The sequence below is a fragment of the Ambystoma mexicanum genome, chromosome 10 (genome assembly GCF_040938575.1).
Source record: "Ambystoma mexicanum isolate Mex_15411 chromosome 10, UKY_AmexF1_1, whole genome shotgun sequence".
Lineage (NCBI taxonomy): Eukaryota > Metazoa > Chordata > Amphibia > Caudata > Ambystomatidae > Ambystoma > Ambystoma mexicanum.
This window is the reverse complement of record NC_090932.1, coordinates 1,408,964,335-1,408,981,783: the sequence shown is the minus strand read 5'-3', so window position 1 is coordinate 1,408,981,783 and position 17,449 is coordinate 1,408,964,335. Positions and strand designations below refer to the sequence as shown.

Here is a 17,449-nt window from a genome sequence, read left to right as displayed (position 1 = left end):
CTTCCCCACAGAATATGCAATGCGAGTCCCCTCGATCAATTCATTTTCTTACTAGTTCCACTTCTCTAGTTGACAAGATGTTTAATCTACATCCAAGCAGAAGATCTCTATATTTCAGAGAGGGAAACTTTTTTAGATATGCCTGTAGCTGATTCAGGACCTTTCGTTCTGAAATCAGTGTTAGCCTGTATTTATCCTGCCCTCTCTTTTCCACAGTTTCAATCCAGTCTAAATTCTGGAGCTTTTTTTGGATCTCAGAGGGTTTGCAATCAATTCGTCTACTTCACTGTTTGCATTCCCCAGGATCGTCATCAATTTTGCTTTCCAGCCAGGCAGACTTGATTCAGGAGCACCTGCACAAGCCTCACTTTGAGGGATTGTCATCGGAGCTACCGAGTCCTCCAAGAGACATTTTCTGAATTAAGCCATTGACTTCCATAAAACTATCGAGGCCAAGGACTGCAGTCTCAACTCGTATCTGATGGTGGTCATTGGGAGAGAATTCGGTAGTTTCAGTACTTTGAGCCAGACATTCCCTCCAAAACCTTCCAAGTTTCGCACAACTGATTAAACATGGCTTCCGCACCATATGTCAAGATTCGTACCACCTTTTGACGATAAAAGGTAATAATCAGTGCCATGGAGAAGCTCCCATAAATTCTGTGTAAAGCTGCTCCCTGCACTGATAACTTTTCCACCTTCCTCCTCAGTGTCATGGAGTGGCTTTTGTCATCAATATTTTTGTTGATGACCACTCCTAAATAAACCATTGTGTCAACGACCTCCAACAGCTCCTGTTCTACCCTCAACGCGAATCTCGGTTTTTGTTTCCTGCATGCCGACATCAAAGATAATATCTCGGATTTCCCTACATTAATTTGCATATTATTGGACCTCAAATAGTCATTAAAGCTCTCAATCCGCCTCTGTAGCCTGATAGGTGTTTGATCCAAGACCACCAGATCGTCGGCAATCCAAGGCACCTCAATCCTGTTTATTTTTGGGTGGAGGCTCGCACCAATTTCTGTGAGAATGCAAACTCAGAGATATAGAGGCTAAAAGGTAAAGGGGCCAGGGCACATCCTTGTTTGAGACCACAATGCGTATAGATTTTCCTTGAAAGGAGGCCGTTGGATAAGAGTCAAACCTGTATTGAGGTGTTTGAATACAAGGCTCGTATGGTTTCCACCAAATCAATGGGGCATTTCCATTGCAGCAATTTGGTCCACAGGCGCTCTCGTATTACACAGTCAAAGGCCTGCTAAATGTCCATGAAGGCCATATAAGTGCAGTATCCAGTCTCAAGCGCTCTCTGTTTTAAGAGGTTGATGAGGAACAGATTGAATGAAGTCCCCACTCCCTTTAAAACCTTGTCCGTCTCAGGTCCAATCTTCCAAATCGCATAGCCCAAACATTCAAATCCCTCAGCAACACTGATGCAAACATTTTACCAAGTGAATCCAGAAGGGCGATCGGGCGATAGTTTTTGGGATCGCCACGATCGCCCTTCTTAAATATTGGGACAATGATGGATTGTCTCCACGAAGCTGGAATTTGTTTAGTTTCCATTATCTGTTTAAATAGGGAGGCAGCCAGTCTTCCGCATACTTCAATATTTTCTTTGAACACTTGGTAAGACAGACCGTCTGGCCCTGCCGCTCGAAAGGAGCTGAGTTTTCCCAGCATTGCCCTTTTATCTACCTCATCCAAAGTAAAAGGCCACCTCTTATTGGAGTTCCCAATATTGGGTTGGCTATGGCCCTGAGCGGGGGAGAAATGAGCAGTGTAATGAGATACCCATCGGTCTTCTGTGACCTGTCCTATCAGGACCGCAGGTCTAAATTGGTCTCCATTATTCAGTAGCTCGCACACATTCCTAGAATTCTTCCGACAGATGGCTTTCACCATGGTTTCTGCATCCCTTTGAGACATCATAGCTTTAGTGGTTAGAAGCCAGTTGTGGTATTTTTGTCTACGGGCACGTATCAGATTGTACTTCTCCTGGCCTTGAGCTTTATTTGTCCCGGCAGGATATCTCAGCGGCAACGTACTCACCTTGGAAGCAAGATGACACAGAGCAACACTGGTTCGATCCCCGGGTCCGCGCTCAGAAACCTATGGGTATTAAATGCGTTATAAATAACCTATCATATCATATCTAGTTCACTAATATCAGCTCTCAATTCTCTTTTTTTCCTCACTACTTCGGGGTAAACACGTGTTTGGGGACTTGGTTTATAACACCTCTTTTGTTACATGTTACTATGTGGTCCTGCAATATCCACGCATATTTCACGGAGGTCTGCTCCCTTCTAATAGAGGCTGCAAAAGTATGAGCGACTTTTACAACTTCATTTTTGCGAAGTCTTAACCTAGTCTTTCCCCAATTGACATCAACCTGGCCCATACTGGTCTTGGATAGTGGGAGGAAAGTTTTGTCTATGTAAATTGCCATGAGATCATGATCACTAGAGAGTTGTTTCACTTCGAATCTAGAAACCTTTCCCATGAAGTTCCTCGAGACAAAGCAGTAATCAATACAAGATCTAAGCAAGTCACGGCCCCACGTACATGCACCCGGCATGTTGCCGTCAGTTTGGGCATTTAGCATGACCAGCTCCCTGGCAGAGGCTTCCCATGACCAGCACCTAACTCTCTCATTCATCAAAGATTAATTCAAAGGCCACCCCTCGTCATTCAGCAGGTGCATATTCAAATCCCCAGAAAGGATTATATTGTAATGTCCACCGTCCATCATGCTTTTGTCAATGATATTAGTTATTGACTTAACAAACTTCAGTTGTCGACACATGTTCACTCTCCAATAGACATTAATCAGCGGGTAGTTAGTAATCATCAGGGGCAAGCCTCTTTTCAATTTCAGAACTTGCACGTATGGGCTCACTATTTCATGACTGGTGACTGTGATATCTACATCCAGCCTTACCAAGTACAATCATTCTGAAAAGGGTCTTCCCAATATCCCTTTGCCTGCTGGATTTAAATGGAATTCATAGTCCTGACATGATGGTTTGGTTCTTAGCCAAGTCTCCTGGAAACACAAGATGTCAAAATATCCCAGTAAACGGGCTCCCATAGATAAGAGCGCTTTGTGACCTCTGGTATTCCAGGATCCTAGCAGCAATCCTCGGTGGTCTTGGATTTGATCAGTCTATTCGTTAGCGGACCTACCATTCCCAATTTGGGACCTGGGAAGCCAGTCCCAATTTACTTGATCTCAGTCTTGGGACTTGTCGGTGGTTTGAATTTTATTGCCTTTCTTATTTTGATTCTGGTTTTCCACTGTAAATTTAAGCGGGGGTAGATTATTGTGCAAAAATGGCGCTGGCTTCTTTCCTAGAAATATGGTACAATCCTTCCTCTTGAGATCAGGAGATCTATGTTCCTCCCTTACAGTTTCTTCAAAAGGCTGTTTCTGAGCAGTTTTTCTCTGGATTTTATGATCCCCGACAGGACCTTGTTTCAGGTGGCCGCTCACTTCATAGCCCAATGGTAGAAGTTTATGACTTTGGGCTAACAGCTTTTGCTTGGTAAATGCCAAATTCAGGTGGCGAATCACCCAATCCATTTTTCTTTCTGTTACAAATTCAAACACCAGTTTATTATCTGTGGTAACATCTTTTAGTTCCGAAATGTAGTGTAGACGTTTCACAACATTCCTCCTATTCAAAATTGGAGCTTTGGGACCAGATATTATTCTCTCGAGATACACCTTAAGGTCTTTCTTGAACGTAGTCTGTTTAACAGAGCACTGTTTCGGTGCAATCTCCTGAATAGTCAAGGATTCTTTCCTAGAAGGTTCACTCACTGCATCATTGTCCTCTATACAGTCTACCCTCCTCGTTAGGTCGTTTGCTGCCATTCTTTTTTCCTCCATTGTTCTAAATTGCCAAACCATTTTGACAGCTCCCTGAGGTAGATCTTTCGTTGTAACTCTTTTTTCATCTAATGTTTTAAGTGGTCTCTCCATTTGGGCCCCAGTAGATTGCTTTGGCAGGGACCTTGGTTTATTGATATATTCGTCTTGATGGTTTGGCCAGATTTGACTGACTTGCCTTTCCATTCCAGCCCAATCAGATCTGCTGACATTGTTCCATTCTTCATCATCATGGTCTTTCTCCATAATTTCCAGTAAGTCACTCAAGCAAGTATCCAATGTAAGATCATTACTCTCTACCACTTCTTTATTTCCCCTGTCCGTCTCATCGTCAGGGCGTTCACCCAATTGAGACAGCACTCGCTCCTTTCGAGAGTGTTTAGGAGACTGCCAGATTAACAAGGGCGGAGGAGTTGATGTTTGTTAAAAAGGCTTGCGATCCGTTGGTTTGGTTCTCAGTTTTTCTTCTCCAATTTTCTCACTTCATTCGGAGTATCGTTAGACCTCTGTCCTGTTTCATGGGGCAGATTTGAGTTGAAAATCGAAAACATGTTTGTTTCCATTATGGAACCCAGCGGTGGGAAATTGGTAATCATTGCCTGTACAGTCACATCTACTTCTCCAATATGAGGTGAAGGTTCCGGACAAATCGAATTAGGCAATAAAGATGATTTAGTAACTGCTCTCTTGGCTTCTGCCTCTTTCCATTGAGTCTGCATCCATTTGCATTCTTCTAAAATCGCATCCATTAGCAACGTCTTGTCTGTAGATTGAACACCTAGCCATATCACATAAGTGATTGTGCCACTGAAGGGAAGCTTCTGCTTCTTTATTTAGTCTGTAATCCACCTTAGCAACAAAACCTTCGAGGCCAAGCATTTTCGTCTGTAGCATAGCAATTAGTGACAACTGATCTTGCAAGGCACAATTAAGAGATTCATAAAGTTTGGTGTATAGGGAAAGTGAAATAGACATTGATTCCATTACTTGCTGAATGTGACTTAAGTCACCCTTGGATAAAGAATATTCAATTTGTCTGGCTTCACGTATTGACCAAGGCGAAGAGTGCGATGACGTCCTTTAAGAATTAGAGGACGTACTATCAGAAGACCTTGTTTCCGACATTAAACCTTGCATGTCACCCACGATGTAATCACGGCTTTCAATTAAGGGGGAGGCATTTATCATATCCACCTCCCACCTTTCACTCTCTTAGGTTATCTCCCCATTATCAAGGGACTGTATAGTATCAGGTGTCCTGATAGTTGGTATTGGCTTTAAGGACAGTAGTGATCCTAATCCAGAACCATGAGTCAGAGAGGGGGGGCAGGGAAAACATTCCACATTAATATCAGCACGCGACAGATCTTGGTCCAAGGCCGTCAGCCTGTTATGAATTAGCGATAAGCTTTTTCTTTTCTGCAAAGACATTTTTTCTGTCAGAATAAACAGATCTTATGATAATTGGGCTGCCAGTTCAGAGTTTTTCAACCATTTTGTTGCTGGATTCTCAACCAGTTCATGAGCCAGAGTTTGTGTCGTGTGTGCGACCCCGGGCTCTTCCAGGTCATTTTGCTGTTCTAGGTGAGAAATGAAGGCACCAGAGTCCCCAGGGGCACCAAACATCTCCTCCTCCTCCTCCTCCTCCTCCATCATTAAGAAGGAGTTTTGGTCCACCATAGGGGATGTTATATTTTTACTCAGATCTGTATGCAGTGGCTTTGTCAGTTGCCCCTCTAGTCCCATAGAGATCCTTGAATCATCTTTCCTAGGGCCACGTTTACCCAAAGGCGACTGATCAATTACCGGCAGAGCCACAGAGGGCTTATTGACAGGAGCGGTCAACTTCTCAGGAATCTGGTGGGATGTTTTTACTCCATCCATAGACTTCGAATATTCCAATTCCAAACGGGGCACAGGTGGGAATGTAAAGTCGGCGGTAGCAAGGATTAGGTTTTCATGATTGCTCACAGCTGCACACATCTCACTACACTTATTTGTAATGCCATCCTGCTCACCCACCACTTGACAGTCTGCTAGGCATTCACCCTGCGCCGCCCGTCTTACCTGGAGGCGGGTCTGGGCACCCGCTGGGCTTGTCAAGTGCGTAGACTTCAATCTCCTCCTGGGTTATTAGAATCGTTATCGCCACTAGTTTGTTCACTTTCTGCACCCAGTAGCCACACTGGGTCACCTGAGAACACTTGCACTCTTCTGCTTTTTCCAAATGGCAGCTGCTGGTATTTTGGTTATTATGTGGCTTCTGCAGCACCAAAGAACAAAATACCTTCACTTGGCCACTCACTTTGCCGCTTCACGTGCCACGGCAGTGATAGAGTTTTTAGCTGTAGCAGCCAGGAGCCTGCAATGTAGCAACGCCTCCAAATGTAGAACGGGAAGAAACACTTCTTTCCAGCAACCAAAAAACCTTCACTTGGCCACTCACTTTGCTGCTGTGTAATATGGGATACAATTAGAAGTTCACTACAGCATCCTCAAGGACTTTTTGGCTGCTATTCGGTATTAAGAAAACCAAGTGATGGATTGAAAGACTTTCAAAAATACTTCTATGTCATTGGGAATTATCCTAGGTAGCATGCAATTTTATTTCTGATCTGTACCATAACCGAATTATACCATTTTATGGGCAGACTCCTTTAGTAATGCGATACACGAGATAAGAAATGATGGAACAGAATCCTACTGAGAGAAATTCCTAGTGGTTTAGAAGAGTTGTTTCAAGAAATTAGGTCAATCAAATTTGTTTTTTTTTCGTACATCTTTCTAAATGGGACGGTGTATGTCCAGGTTTAGGGTCTTTGCTAACTGTACCTAGGGAACCAACTGCAACTCACTGATGAAGCCTAACATAGCTAAAACACTTCTTTAGTTGCTTCTGCTATCACGCAAGAGGGATATGGCTGCACTGCTCCCTACGATAGGAGGGCCAAGACTGATTTGTATCTTCTTGTTCCACTTAGGTTATTTCAGATATTAGCTGAACATGATGTAGAGTGTCATGCTCCCTAGAGGAATTACCAATGGTTACAAAGTGTTGGCTCAGCACTTCCATCCATCACTGTTTTCTTAGATAGCTACAACTGAGGATAAGCGGATTGAGTGACTGACAAACAGACAGTCCTTTAATATATGTATTACCATCATAACAAAGTGTCAGGACCCTTGGAGTACAGCCCTCATGCCCTGGCATACACTCACGCTCTCATACCTGATTTCAAAATAAAGCCAACCATCTGCTTATCAGAAAACTCCTAAAAACCAAGAATGTGACTCTTTACTGAAACTTGCAGCATAATGATTGAGCAACACTTTCTGCCTCAGACTACCTGTCCCCCTCAATTAATCTCCCTCATCCTGTTATGGAGGAACCAAAGTGACCACTGACATTCCCATCAATGATGAATTTTAACAACAAGTGTACTTGTCACCAACATTTTAGCAGCGTTCCAATCAACTTACCCTACCAAACCATCAGTCATATACAATTTGTACTCAGCCACAGACAGCTAGCCTTGTTTCAGTCTCTGTGCTTATATCTTCATCCAGCTCTATTTTTTACTGTATGTTCATTGCTTGGAAGTTAAGGAAATATAAATGCCCAAGCTCTAAAACAAAGTACTTTTTCAACAGAAATTCAAAATATACAATAGTTGTGAACGAATATCTTGAAAATTGCAATCAGCACTATAATGTGTATTGATCTGAAGCCAACCTCATATGAGTTGTGTCATGAATCGTGGGATTCAGTCACTCCTGGCCAGGGGTAAGCCTTTCCCTGTGAGCGTAGGGTGTTGATCCTGTTACGCGCTACCCTCTCTAGGGGTAGAGGTAAGCGGGATCTCACCAGGAGAGACTCTCCACATGGGGATAAGGACTCCCGTTTCAATGAGGAACTCCCTTCCCAACCCATTCAGCAACTCTATAACAACAATGTCAATCCTGTTGGGAGCAAACAAGAAGAATCCCTATATATTTACTATTGTGATACTTTGGATAAAGACCAGTACCTGCCTGCTACTAAACGAATAAAACCCATAGAGCCATAATGAATACTACTCAGCAACATACTGGGACGAAAAGAACCAATAGAGTTATAATGAATACTACTCAAAAACAAAAGAAGTACTTCCATGAGATACTGGGGAAGCCCTAGAGCAGCGTCATAAGAGTAGGAGGAGCGAAAGAATGTCAGAGAGACCCGGGAGTTTCAAACCAGCGGTGAGAGGGATGCTAGAAAACTTGAGGGAATGCTACTTCCCAAGCACGGCAGAAGCTGGGAGGAACAGGTGCGTGAGCCACACTGTTCCAAGGACAGACCGGAGAGAGTCTGTCAGTCGGATGGGAGTCCCAAGAGGGACACACAACGCAGAAGCGGTGGCCGAGACGGGGAGAGAGAGGAAACCCCTCTCTGAGCCAATACAATTTTTTAAGACGCATGCCAAATCGTTTCAGAGAGAGATAAGAAGCCTAGAGCGAGAGAAGCACTGAGAAGTTGTGGCCACGATGGGGTGAGAGTGGAAAGCCCTCGCATAGCTGATACCACCTACCAGAATGCATACCGAAATGGGCATCAGGGGAACACCTTAATGACCAGAAGGAGAGAAGCGAAGGAGTAGAACGCTGACCTGGTGATACTGCCCAAATACAAGGAAGGTAACAGGGAGAACAGGAGACCTGGGGAGAGGCAGTGATAACGATTGGCATATTAATAATCGCCACAGTCCCAAGAATGAATACAATGATTGTAATAATCACACTCGTCACTGTACTATACAAAATGATAAACAGAGTGAGAATAATTACTAGGGTCTTCATACTCATCCAAGTCTCGGGAGGATAACCTGGGGGCATCGCGCTCGCCTTGGAAGCAAGACGACACGGTGCAACACAGGTTCGATCCCCGGGACCGCACTTAAAAACCTCTGGGTATTAAGCACGTTATAAATAACCAATTACAATTACAATTACAATCCCAGTAGAGTACAAAGTGATATGAAGAGTGAGAATAACTACTGGACTCATCCTACTCATTCCAGTGAGAGAGCAGCTGAACAAAAGAAATGTTAGTGGGGTCATCATACTCGTCACAGTGAGCGAGAAAGAGAAGAGACTGAGAATCAACACTCGTTTCATCATACTCGTCCCAGTAAACAAGTGACCAAAAGAGTGAGAATCAATACTGGGTTCATCACAATCATCCCAGTAGAAAACCAAGTGCCAAGAGAGTGAGAATCGATATTGGATTCATCTTACTCATCCTAGAGCGATAAGCGGTCCAGAAGAGTGAATGTCATCTCTGGAACCTTCAAATTCTACATAGTGGGAAGCCAAGTTATCAGAGACTTGATAACTGGAAAATTAAGAAAAGTAATCATAATTCCCCAGAGGCAAATTGGGCACCAGAGAAAGATAGACTTTTAACTACACCAGAGAAAGACAAAGTGAATGAAGCACAAAGACAAGGAACATTGATAAATAGGATTCTTCAACACCAGGGGAGGTGAAAGCCAGGAGGTTGGAAAAGTCCCCTAACCGAACTGAACAAACGTGTACAACGGATAACCCAGAACTATCTGAAGATTGTATACAAAGATAACAGAGCTGAGAAAGCACCCCAGGTGAAGGGAGTCATTCTTCTGGATTTTAGTTGTTTAACATTAGTGGGAGGGTCAGTGCAGCTTAGGTTCGGATGGATGACAGACTTGATTTGGACTTCACTATTGACGACGAGTAGCCTAGTTAGTTGTATTAGGTAGGGAAACCCATATCTTAGGGACAATAAGGCATTTCTTTATTATTTTAAATAAACACATATTGGAAATGGCAAATTGTAGTCTGTCACTTCTTTCTGACCCGCCACAGTTGCTAAACAATTCCACTTTCTTAACTTAGGTCGCATTTGAAGCACAATATACATAACGTATGATCATTTTCTTATCAACACAAGCGCTCTTTCTCTTGCTCAAGCAAGCAATATGAGGGAGGCATATTTGTATGTTTTTTAACACAAGGTTTTATGTGAAATATTTATTTCAAGTTATACTGCTTGTTTCGGCAGCCTCTCCTGTTTCATTATATACATTTAAGCCAATTTATTTGTAATGTGCAGCAAGCATCACCACAACGGCTTCAGCGTGTTCAATACAACAGTCTTTAACGTAGCAGACCAGTGGTTGCTGGAGTACTCTTAGAGCCAACAGTGCTGTGGGGGTCTTCTTTTGGGACATTAAGCTGATTTTTGACATTTCGTTGTGTACACCACAACCTGTGAAGGGTTAGTTCTGTAGGTGGAGACAGCTTTATCCATGGGATATGTGGTTAGCAGAATGTGTAGTAGCAGCTGAGCCCTTCAGTTGGACAGGGGGGGTCTCATTTAGCTAGGCTGTCGACAGGTTGTTTGACAAGGATAGTTTTGAAATCATTCCTGACTGTTGATGGCTCTGTTATGAGCGTAAGGATAAATCTAGGCTGTTCCACAAAGGTGCAAAAATAAATAAAAGAAATGATGTGTCATAAAGTCCACTACCATTAAAAGGAAGCAGATAGAAGTTTAAGGAATAAAGGTACATATTTATTAAAGAGCATTACACAAAGGGGCTGGCTCAGCTATACATAACACAACGACAGGATGACTTCTCGGGGATCAAACAGCAAGTCTGAGAGTTTCAAAAACCTCAATCTGTGGATCCCTTTGCAGGATGTTTCATCACTTTCCACTCACTCACAGTCTTTGGGGTTTCATTGTCTCCACACTTCTTTCTTTGACTGCTCTGAAGCACCAGGTCCTCTGCCTCTGGGCTCCAAACTCTGAGAGATCCCTCAACTGGATCTTGGGTCCCCAAGTGCATCTGCACATTAGGCTGGGACAATGGCAAAGGTTAGGGCCGGTAAATAGCGGGATAAGCCCCAGAACTTCCATGAGGAGGCTCTCCACCTGAGCTTCCCTTCAGATGTTGTTTATAATCCTTCTCCACAGGTCTTATGGTCCTTGATCTAGTACCCAATACTCCATTATTTTCTTTCACCTGAACAAATCCGAACGGTCATGTGCGTAAGGCGACCTTTGCTGCAACTCGGAACCACTTGTGTACAGGCGCGTTATAAATACCATATCATATCATCACTTGCACTTTCCTCCTCTCTCTCCCCATTTCTCCTGATTCCCTGAAACTTTTCTCCGGGGGACAATACAACCAGCCGTCCTCCACTCACAGCCCTCGGTCTTAGGGTATGTTTGCTCCTCTCTCGTCCTTCTGGTTTTCTCCCCTAACATCCTTGGGGAGAATCCGCTGCTCAACTCCACTCCAACCTTCTTCCGGAGGTGTCTGCTCTGCTATAGCTCCTCCCCAACCACCTCTTTAACACACTTCACTTGCTCTCCCTTGATGTCACCGCCAACCTCTTCTTGAATACACTCTGCATCCTCTACCTTGATGTCACATCCAACCTCATCTATACTCATTTCCCTTTCACCTCTTCCAATCGATCTCCCTACATCCACTTCACTCCTCCTAATGTTTGTTCTAACTACTTCCTTAATGCTGTCCTTCTCCAGTATCGTTTCTGTCCCTGGCCACCCATCTAAAGTCTCCTCGCTCCTGCTCTCCCTCAGCATCCTTCTGTCTTCATCTCCAACACGCTCCATTGTTCCTTCGGTGCCTCCCAATAACCACACTTAGCTAAGCTACCAGTTTAGCCGTAATAGGTGGTTACTTTCAACCGTTTTAAAATCAGACCGGTTATGCAGTGATTGTCTGTGGCTTCACTGCCACTTTGGTGGCTCACCCGTCTTTCCACGGAGCCACATTATGAACCTTGATCAAGGCTGGCTGATATTTTGAAACTGCACTTTGCCAATTCCAGGATCAGGGCTGGTGTTACAGAGCTCTCCATCCCATGTTCGGCAGTACCAAGGTTTTTAAATGTATGGGCACCTGCACAAGGTGCTCGAACACAGCAAGCAGCATTTCTACTATCGCAAACATGTTTCCCATGCTCTAGGCATTCTACACCTGTTTTGTCTTTGTAGATATTTCTTTTATAGTGGCCACAACACTACTTGGCCAGGTGTAGAATTGGCATATGAGAACACCTCACACGAGATGTGAGTCCCTTGGCTACTACATGTGATGGACATTTTTTGCATAACACAGTGCTTGTGTTTTAGATACTGTACACACATTATGAGGGTCTATTAAAGGGGCCGACACATGTTTTTATTCCATGTGATGAGCCCCGCTAAAAGATCAAAAAGGAGACCAGGGATTCCCTGCACACCTGCCACTGGCCCCGCATCACATAGCAGTTGGCGGCCCCTTGCTCCAATGGCCACCCCACTACCTACCCCACGATACAGGTAGGGGACCCTGCCACATAGGAAAAATGGATCAAAGAACAAAGGTTTGCTGATTTGCACATATTTTCATACATTTAGTGTGTAAATTATATCTACGATAAAGAAACTTCAGACATGCCAATATCTACTCGGCACACACGTCAATACACTTCGCGGGAAAATCAGCAGATCATTTGGTAACTCTGGTTTTAAGTCTAAATGTAGTGGTGAACACAAGTAGCAGGAAGGCAGACTTGAAATACGTGATAGAGGGAAATAAATTGGAACAAGTCCCCCACTTCAACTATCTGGGTATACGTTTACTGAAGATCTTTCATGGTCACGAGTTGGAAAAGGGTAAGACTACCCTTTCCAAGAACGCACGCGCCATAATGGGATTTACAAAAGAATTTGGAGGCAATGTTATTACCACAGTGGTTGAAGTGTTTCACGCGAAGGCAATATCTTCAGCAATATACGCAGCACAACTATTGGCACTTGTACGCACAAATGCATGGATGGAACCTCTTGAAATGTCCTTTCGTCATTCGCTATTAGGAATCCCCGGATATACCTCCTCCCAGCCCTACAGATAACCAGAGTACCAGTTACTTTTAGTACCTAAAAATAGGAAAATAATCTCCACAAAAAAGAAAAGGGAATAAAAATACTCCCAAGAAAATATAGGAAACAACAGATACATAGAAGCATGCCCCCTACTTGCACCCGCACAGTTCGGCAGGCGGCAGAGCAGGGTCACAGGAAGAAGCTCTACTGTATGCTGCCTGATCTAAAGGGAGACTTTGAGGATGGGTCTACAGCATTTGTCTCTCTAGATGTTTTGAACTACAATTCCCGTGCTCTATCCAGCATAGTCAAAGGTGCGGGATCATGGGATTAAAAACATCTGGAGAGCTACAGATTGCAGACCCCTGCTTTAAGGCAAACGTGCATTTTAGTTTGCATGATACCTCAAACAAGTATAGATTACAGGTTATTCATTTTAGAATTAGAATACAGTTTGACTTGCTTAATAGCTGCCCAGTTTTGGAAGCGGAGTTACTTTATTACTCCCTAAAAAAATAATTTTACTCCAAACTCGAAGATTATAAGCACATTTGGTTGTGATATGGTTTGTTAACAAACTAGGTGGAATATTGCATATATAAAACCCGGTGCTCGGTGACTAATAAAAAATGTAGTTTTTTATTGCACCGTTTATTGTATAGACAAGCCACAGAGATGGCCACAACAGCTCTGATATGTTTGGAAAATCTACTGAAATATGTTGTAATGATACATGAATACATTGCAGTAATTACGGCTCAAACAAAACATGCCAAGAGGGCTAGAGAAAGTGGATGTCAGAGTCATATGCAGTGTCTAGAGTTGTAACATTATTTGTATTCCCTCTCTGCCTCATTTCCTCTCTCATTGACTCAAAAGGGACCCCTTGGCAAGCATCTCCCCCATCTGGGAATAGGGGGCAAAGATAGGTTGGTCCTTGCTTTCCAAATAATTCCCAGTTATGCTACTCACTTGTGCAGAGGATTTAACAATGTAAAATAGGCTACTAAATAAATGGGAAATTCTGATCCCATGGGCTACAAATCAATAGTCGGAGGAGTGATGTGCAGTATTCCTCTTGCGCTGTGCTCTCTTCATCATATGTGGCTGTAGTGTACCCTACCTAACTCCATGGAGGTATATGTGGACATCCCTTTCTGTGATATATAACTGACATAAAGACAGAAAGGTATGGCATCCCCATAGACAAAAAGGATTTAGCACCATGCTGTGCCAGAAATCCTGATCAGTGAGCATACAAATGATCTAATGCAAAAATGCAACCACACACACACACACGTAAAAATAATCCTCACAAAAGGCTAAGCAGATATGGCTCTTGGGAGGCTCTTGTCTTCCCCTTCTTCATCTCCCCTCTTTCCCTTTTGTGCTGTCCACATCCATCTGTACACAGACAACTCTTGGCTCTATCACTCCGATTGGTGCTTCCCGGTTATCCCCTTGAGGATCAGGGCAGGGATGTTTAAAACCTTATCTAGTGAACTAAGCCTCCAACCTTCAAGGGCATGATTGAGCATATCTTCAAGGGCAAGAATGAGTATATCTTGAGTCCATCATGCAAGCGTGTGCTGACTAATTGTAACACCACAGAGCAATGTACTACGAATGGCCTTCAGAGAAAATGCTCAATTTTACAAGTGTGGTTTTTATTCACAAATTTCACGATCAGCACTCAGTATGACCCATTGCCAAGGATTACACACGCACCTCTACTACTACAATCAGACACCCCCCTCCCTCAACCCTGTTGCAGGCCTCTCAAAAGCTTTAAAATCCCACTAGTTCTGCAGGGGGAGTTCCTTAGTTTACATACCCTACGGAAGAGAAATGCACTCTCCCCGTGGTGATGGTGATGGGTGACAACATTTTTACTATTTCTTTCTGTAAATTGGTGCCTGTCACCATAAGCACACTGCATATTTGGTGCAATGCTGACACCCAAAGGCCAGCAATGCACAATGAAATCTATTTGCCATTTACTGCAAATAAAGTTTGTTTGCCGTAAAATGTCAAATAAAAGATTCAAACATCCCCATACTCACCAGCAAGGTTGAGTGCCATGCAAATGGTACTCGTCCTCCATAAAATCTCCTCATCCATGCTAGTAGGCTAGTAGATTTTGCAAACCCTGCTGTATCTTCCCAATTAATTGTCTTTCCATCTCTAACCGCCCCTGCTGCACCTAACCTCTCTCATCTTGGCCCTCTTCCTTTGGCCCACAGGCGACGGTCTGGTTACCCCTCTGGGGGACAGGGCTCACCACTATAAAATCGGTAATGCTTGAAAATGTTGAATACCAAAATAAAGAGGCTGAAAATGCAGAGTTTTTAAGTTGAAATTTCCGACCTTTTTGCACCTTTTTTTGCCAATAAAGAGATAGAGAGTAGAGTTAGGGAATAGATTAGGATAGGGGGAGTGTTGGGGGAGCTGTTAGAGGGCGACCCCGCATACGGTTTTAAAAAAAAAAAGAGTACAGAAAAGTCTGAATATTCAAAAGCCTAATCACGTAACATTTATCTAAGCTAAAGTCCACATTTATAAAAGGCGAAAAGAGGAATAGCTCACTCTGGAAAACACATGACTATATCTTGTGCTCCTGTTTCATGAACCAGCACACCTGCTTTGACATTTACTATTTTGTAGATGTGCACCTTTACTTTCTGCATTTTTCTACTTCCTTATTCTGATGGGCAAAACTCTCCTCAAGACAAATGAGTCATTTACGTGTATGCAATGTGTGAATCAGGGACATACAGGTCAATGTTATGCACACATCTCTAGTGTACACTACATAGACATGTCTGATTTCTTTTGTGAATTAAGCTTAGTTTAGGAATGCAATCAATTTGCCTGTTGTAGGCAAAAGTCTGTCCTGTGTCTGGAAAAAGCGTACTCACCATCCGTTGGATTGGCAAATTCCTTTGGTACTGCAGCTCCATCGTGTAGCTCGACTTGTTCTAGGTCAGACCGCACGCCCTCTATCTGAATCTCATGTTCCCCAGAAATGGCGTCTTCATCCGACCTAGAACTTTCCCCCGTGCGGCGAAACTTGACAACGCTGAAAACACAAAGGCGTCATTATTAGCAAGGATCTGATGTCGCCTTGTGTCACATATTGAGTTGGCTTGAATAATAACACAGATTCCCAATCGCATACAAAAGGCAGGATACCATAGGATGCAATGCCTCCTCACGATTACAATTGTGGTGCTCCAACCTTTCCCACTTAAATGCTTAACTGCAGCAGCAATCTATGCAATCTATGCCACCCTACAGACCTACAGGTTCTACGCTGTTAAATTTACTCAATTTTGGTCAACTCAATTGAACTGTATTTGATATTTTTTTTGTTCTGTGGGTTCCCCACCTACCCCATACACACATTATTATATACACATAGTTATTATTTACATATACATATGCAAATTACAGGGCCTGCGGTAGCGGCCCTGTAGTTATGGTTAAGTTGCTCAACCTGAAGGAAGAGCACTTTTTGGGCGAATTATGACTTCGACTTCCACCCCGGCCCCCCCGCCCGAACGAATCCTCATGAAACTTTTCAAAATAAGTCTATGGCCCGTCAGATTGATCCTGCGAAATTTGGTGAGGTTTTGTCAATGGGGGGCAAAGTAATAGGGGGGTCCCAAAATGTGTGATTTTTCCCATAGACGCAATGGAAAAGAAATGTTGCTCACATCTACAGCCCAAACCACTGGACGGATTTTCACCAAGTTTGTTGCAGGAGTAGCAACTTGGTCCCGAAAGTGTGCTTTTGTAAATTTGGTGCAAATCCATCCAGTATTTTCTTTTAAAACGACCAAAAAGTGTATGTATATATATTGTATCTGGTGATCTCGGCACTATCTCATCTGAATCGGATGTTTCAGCTTCTGAAAATGAGGAGCCAGCGGTCAAGCTTAATTTTTTAGACGAGATGCGGTTACTCTGCCAAGGAGGGAAAAATCAAAAACGTGGCAGAGGTCATGGCAAGCCAAGAGGCAGAGGAAAAGGACAGAAATCACAAAACGGACTCGCCGAGGCCGGTGTGGGAAACGGCTCGGGCGTAAATCAGGAGAGCAGATCAATGCGCTCTGGAGCCAAAAAATAACCACCGATCCTATGAACCTGTGCCAAATTATTAATCTGTCCTCTCACATACTTACCAAGCCTCAAACCTCGGTCATTTCACTTGGCCTCAACTTTTGCCCCACCAAGGCTTTTGATTATGCCCAAGCGCGTTTAGACCTTGACAAATTCTTTCGCAAGATCAAACTTAAGAAATTCTTCAGTATCAATCCCACGGTCATCAAGCCCTCTGTACCTCGGACTGGTCGCACTGACCTTCACATTTCGGACATTCCATTGCTCAAGGATTTGGCCAGCCTCGAAGACACCCAGTTTGATTCCACCAATATTGATTTTACGGATTTTGACATTGACCCCAACTGGGATACACATACTAGGCTTAAGAATAAATCCAAATTCAATCCTCAGTTCACCGTGGGTGGTTGCTTGGAAGCTTTCTATGATTTATGTGTCAGTGATTTAAGAAAATTACGGACAAGTACTGACAGAGTCAAATATAATCTTACTGCCTCACAACTGAA

General features: G+C 43.4%; 1 protein-coding gene across 4 annotated transcripts in view; it reads right to left on the bottom strand.

Annotated features, from left to right (window-relative positions):
* The window catches only part of SVOP (SV2 related protein), a 750,499-nt gene that overhangs the window by 511,815 nt on the left and 221,235 nt on the right, over window positions 1–17,449 (bottom strand). For all 4 annotated transcript variants that reach the window (XM_069619446.1, XM_069619445.1, XM_069619448.1 and 1 more), the window contains one exon: window positions 15,740–15,900. In XM_069619446.1, coding sequence (XP_069475547.1) covers window positions 15,740–15,900 — 161 coding nt within the window. The remainder of the gene's footprint in view (window positions 1–15,739; window positions 15,901–17,449) is intronic.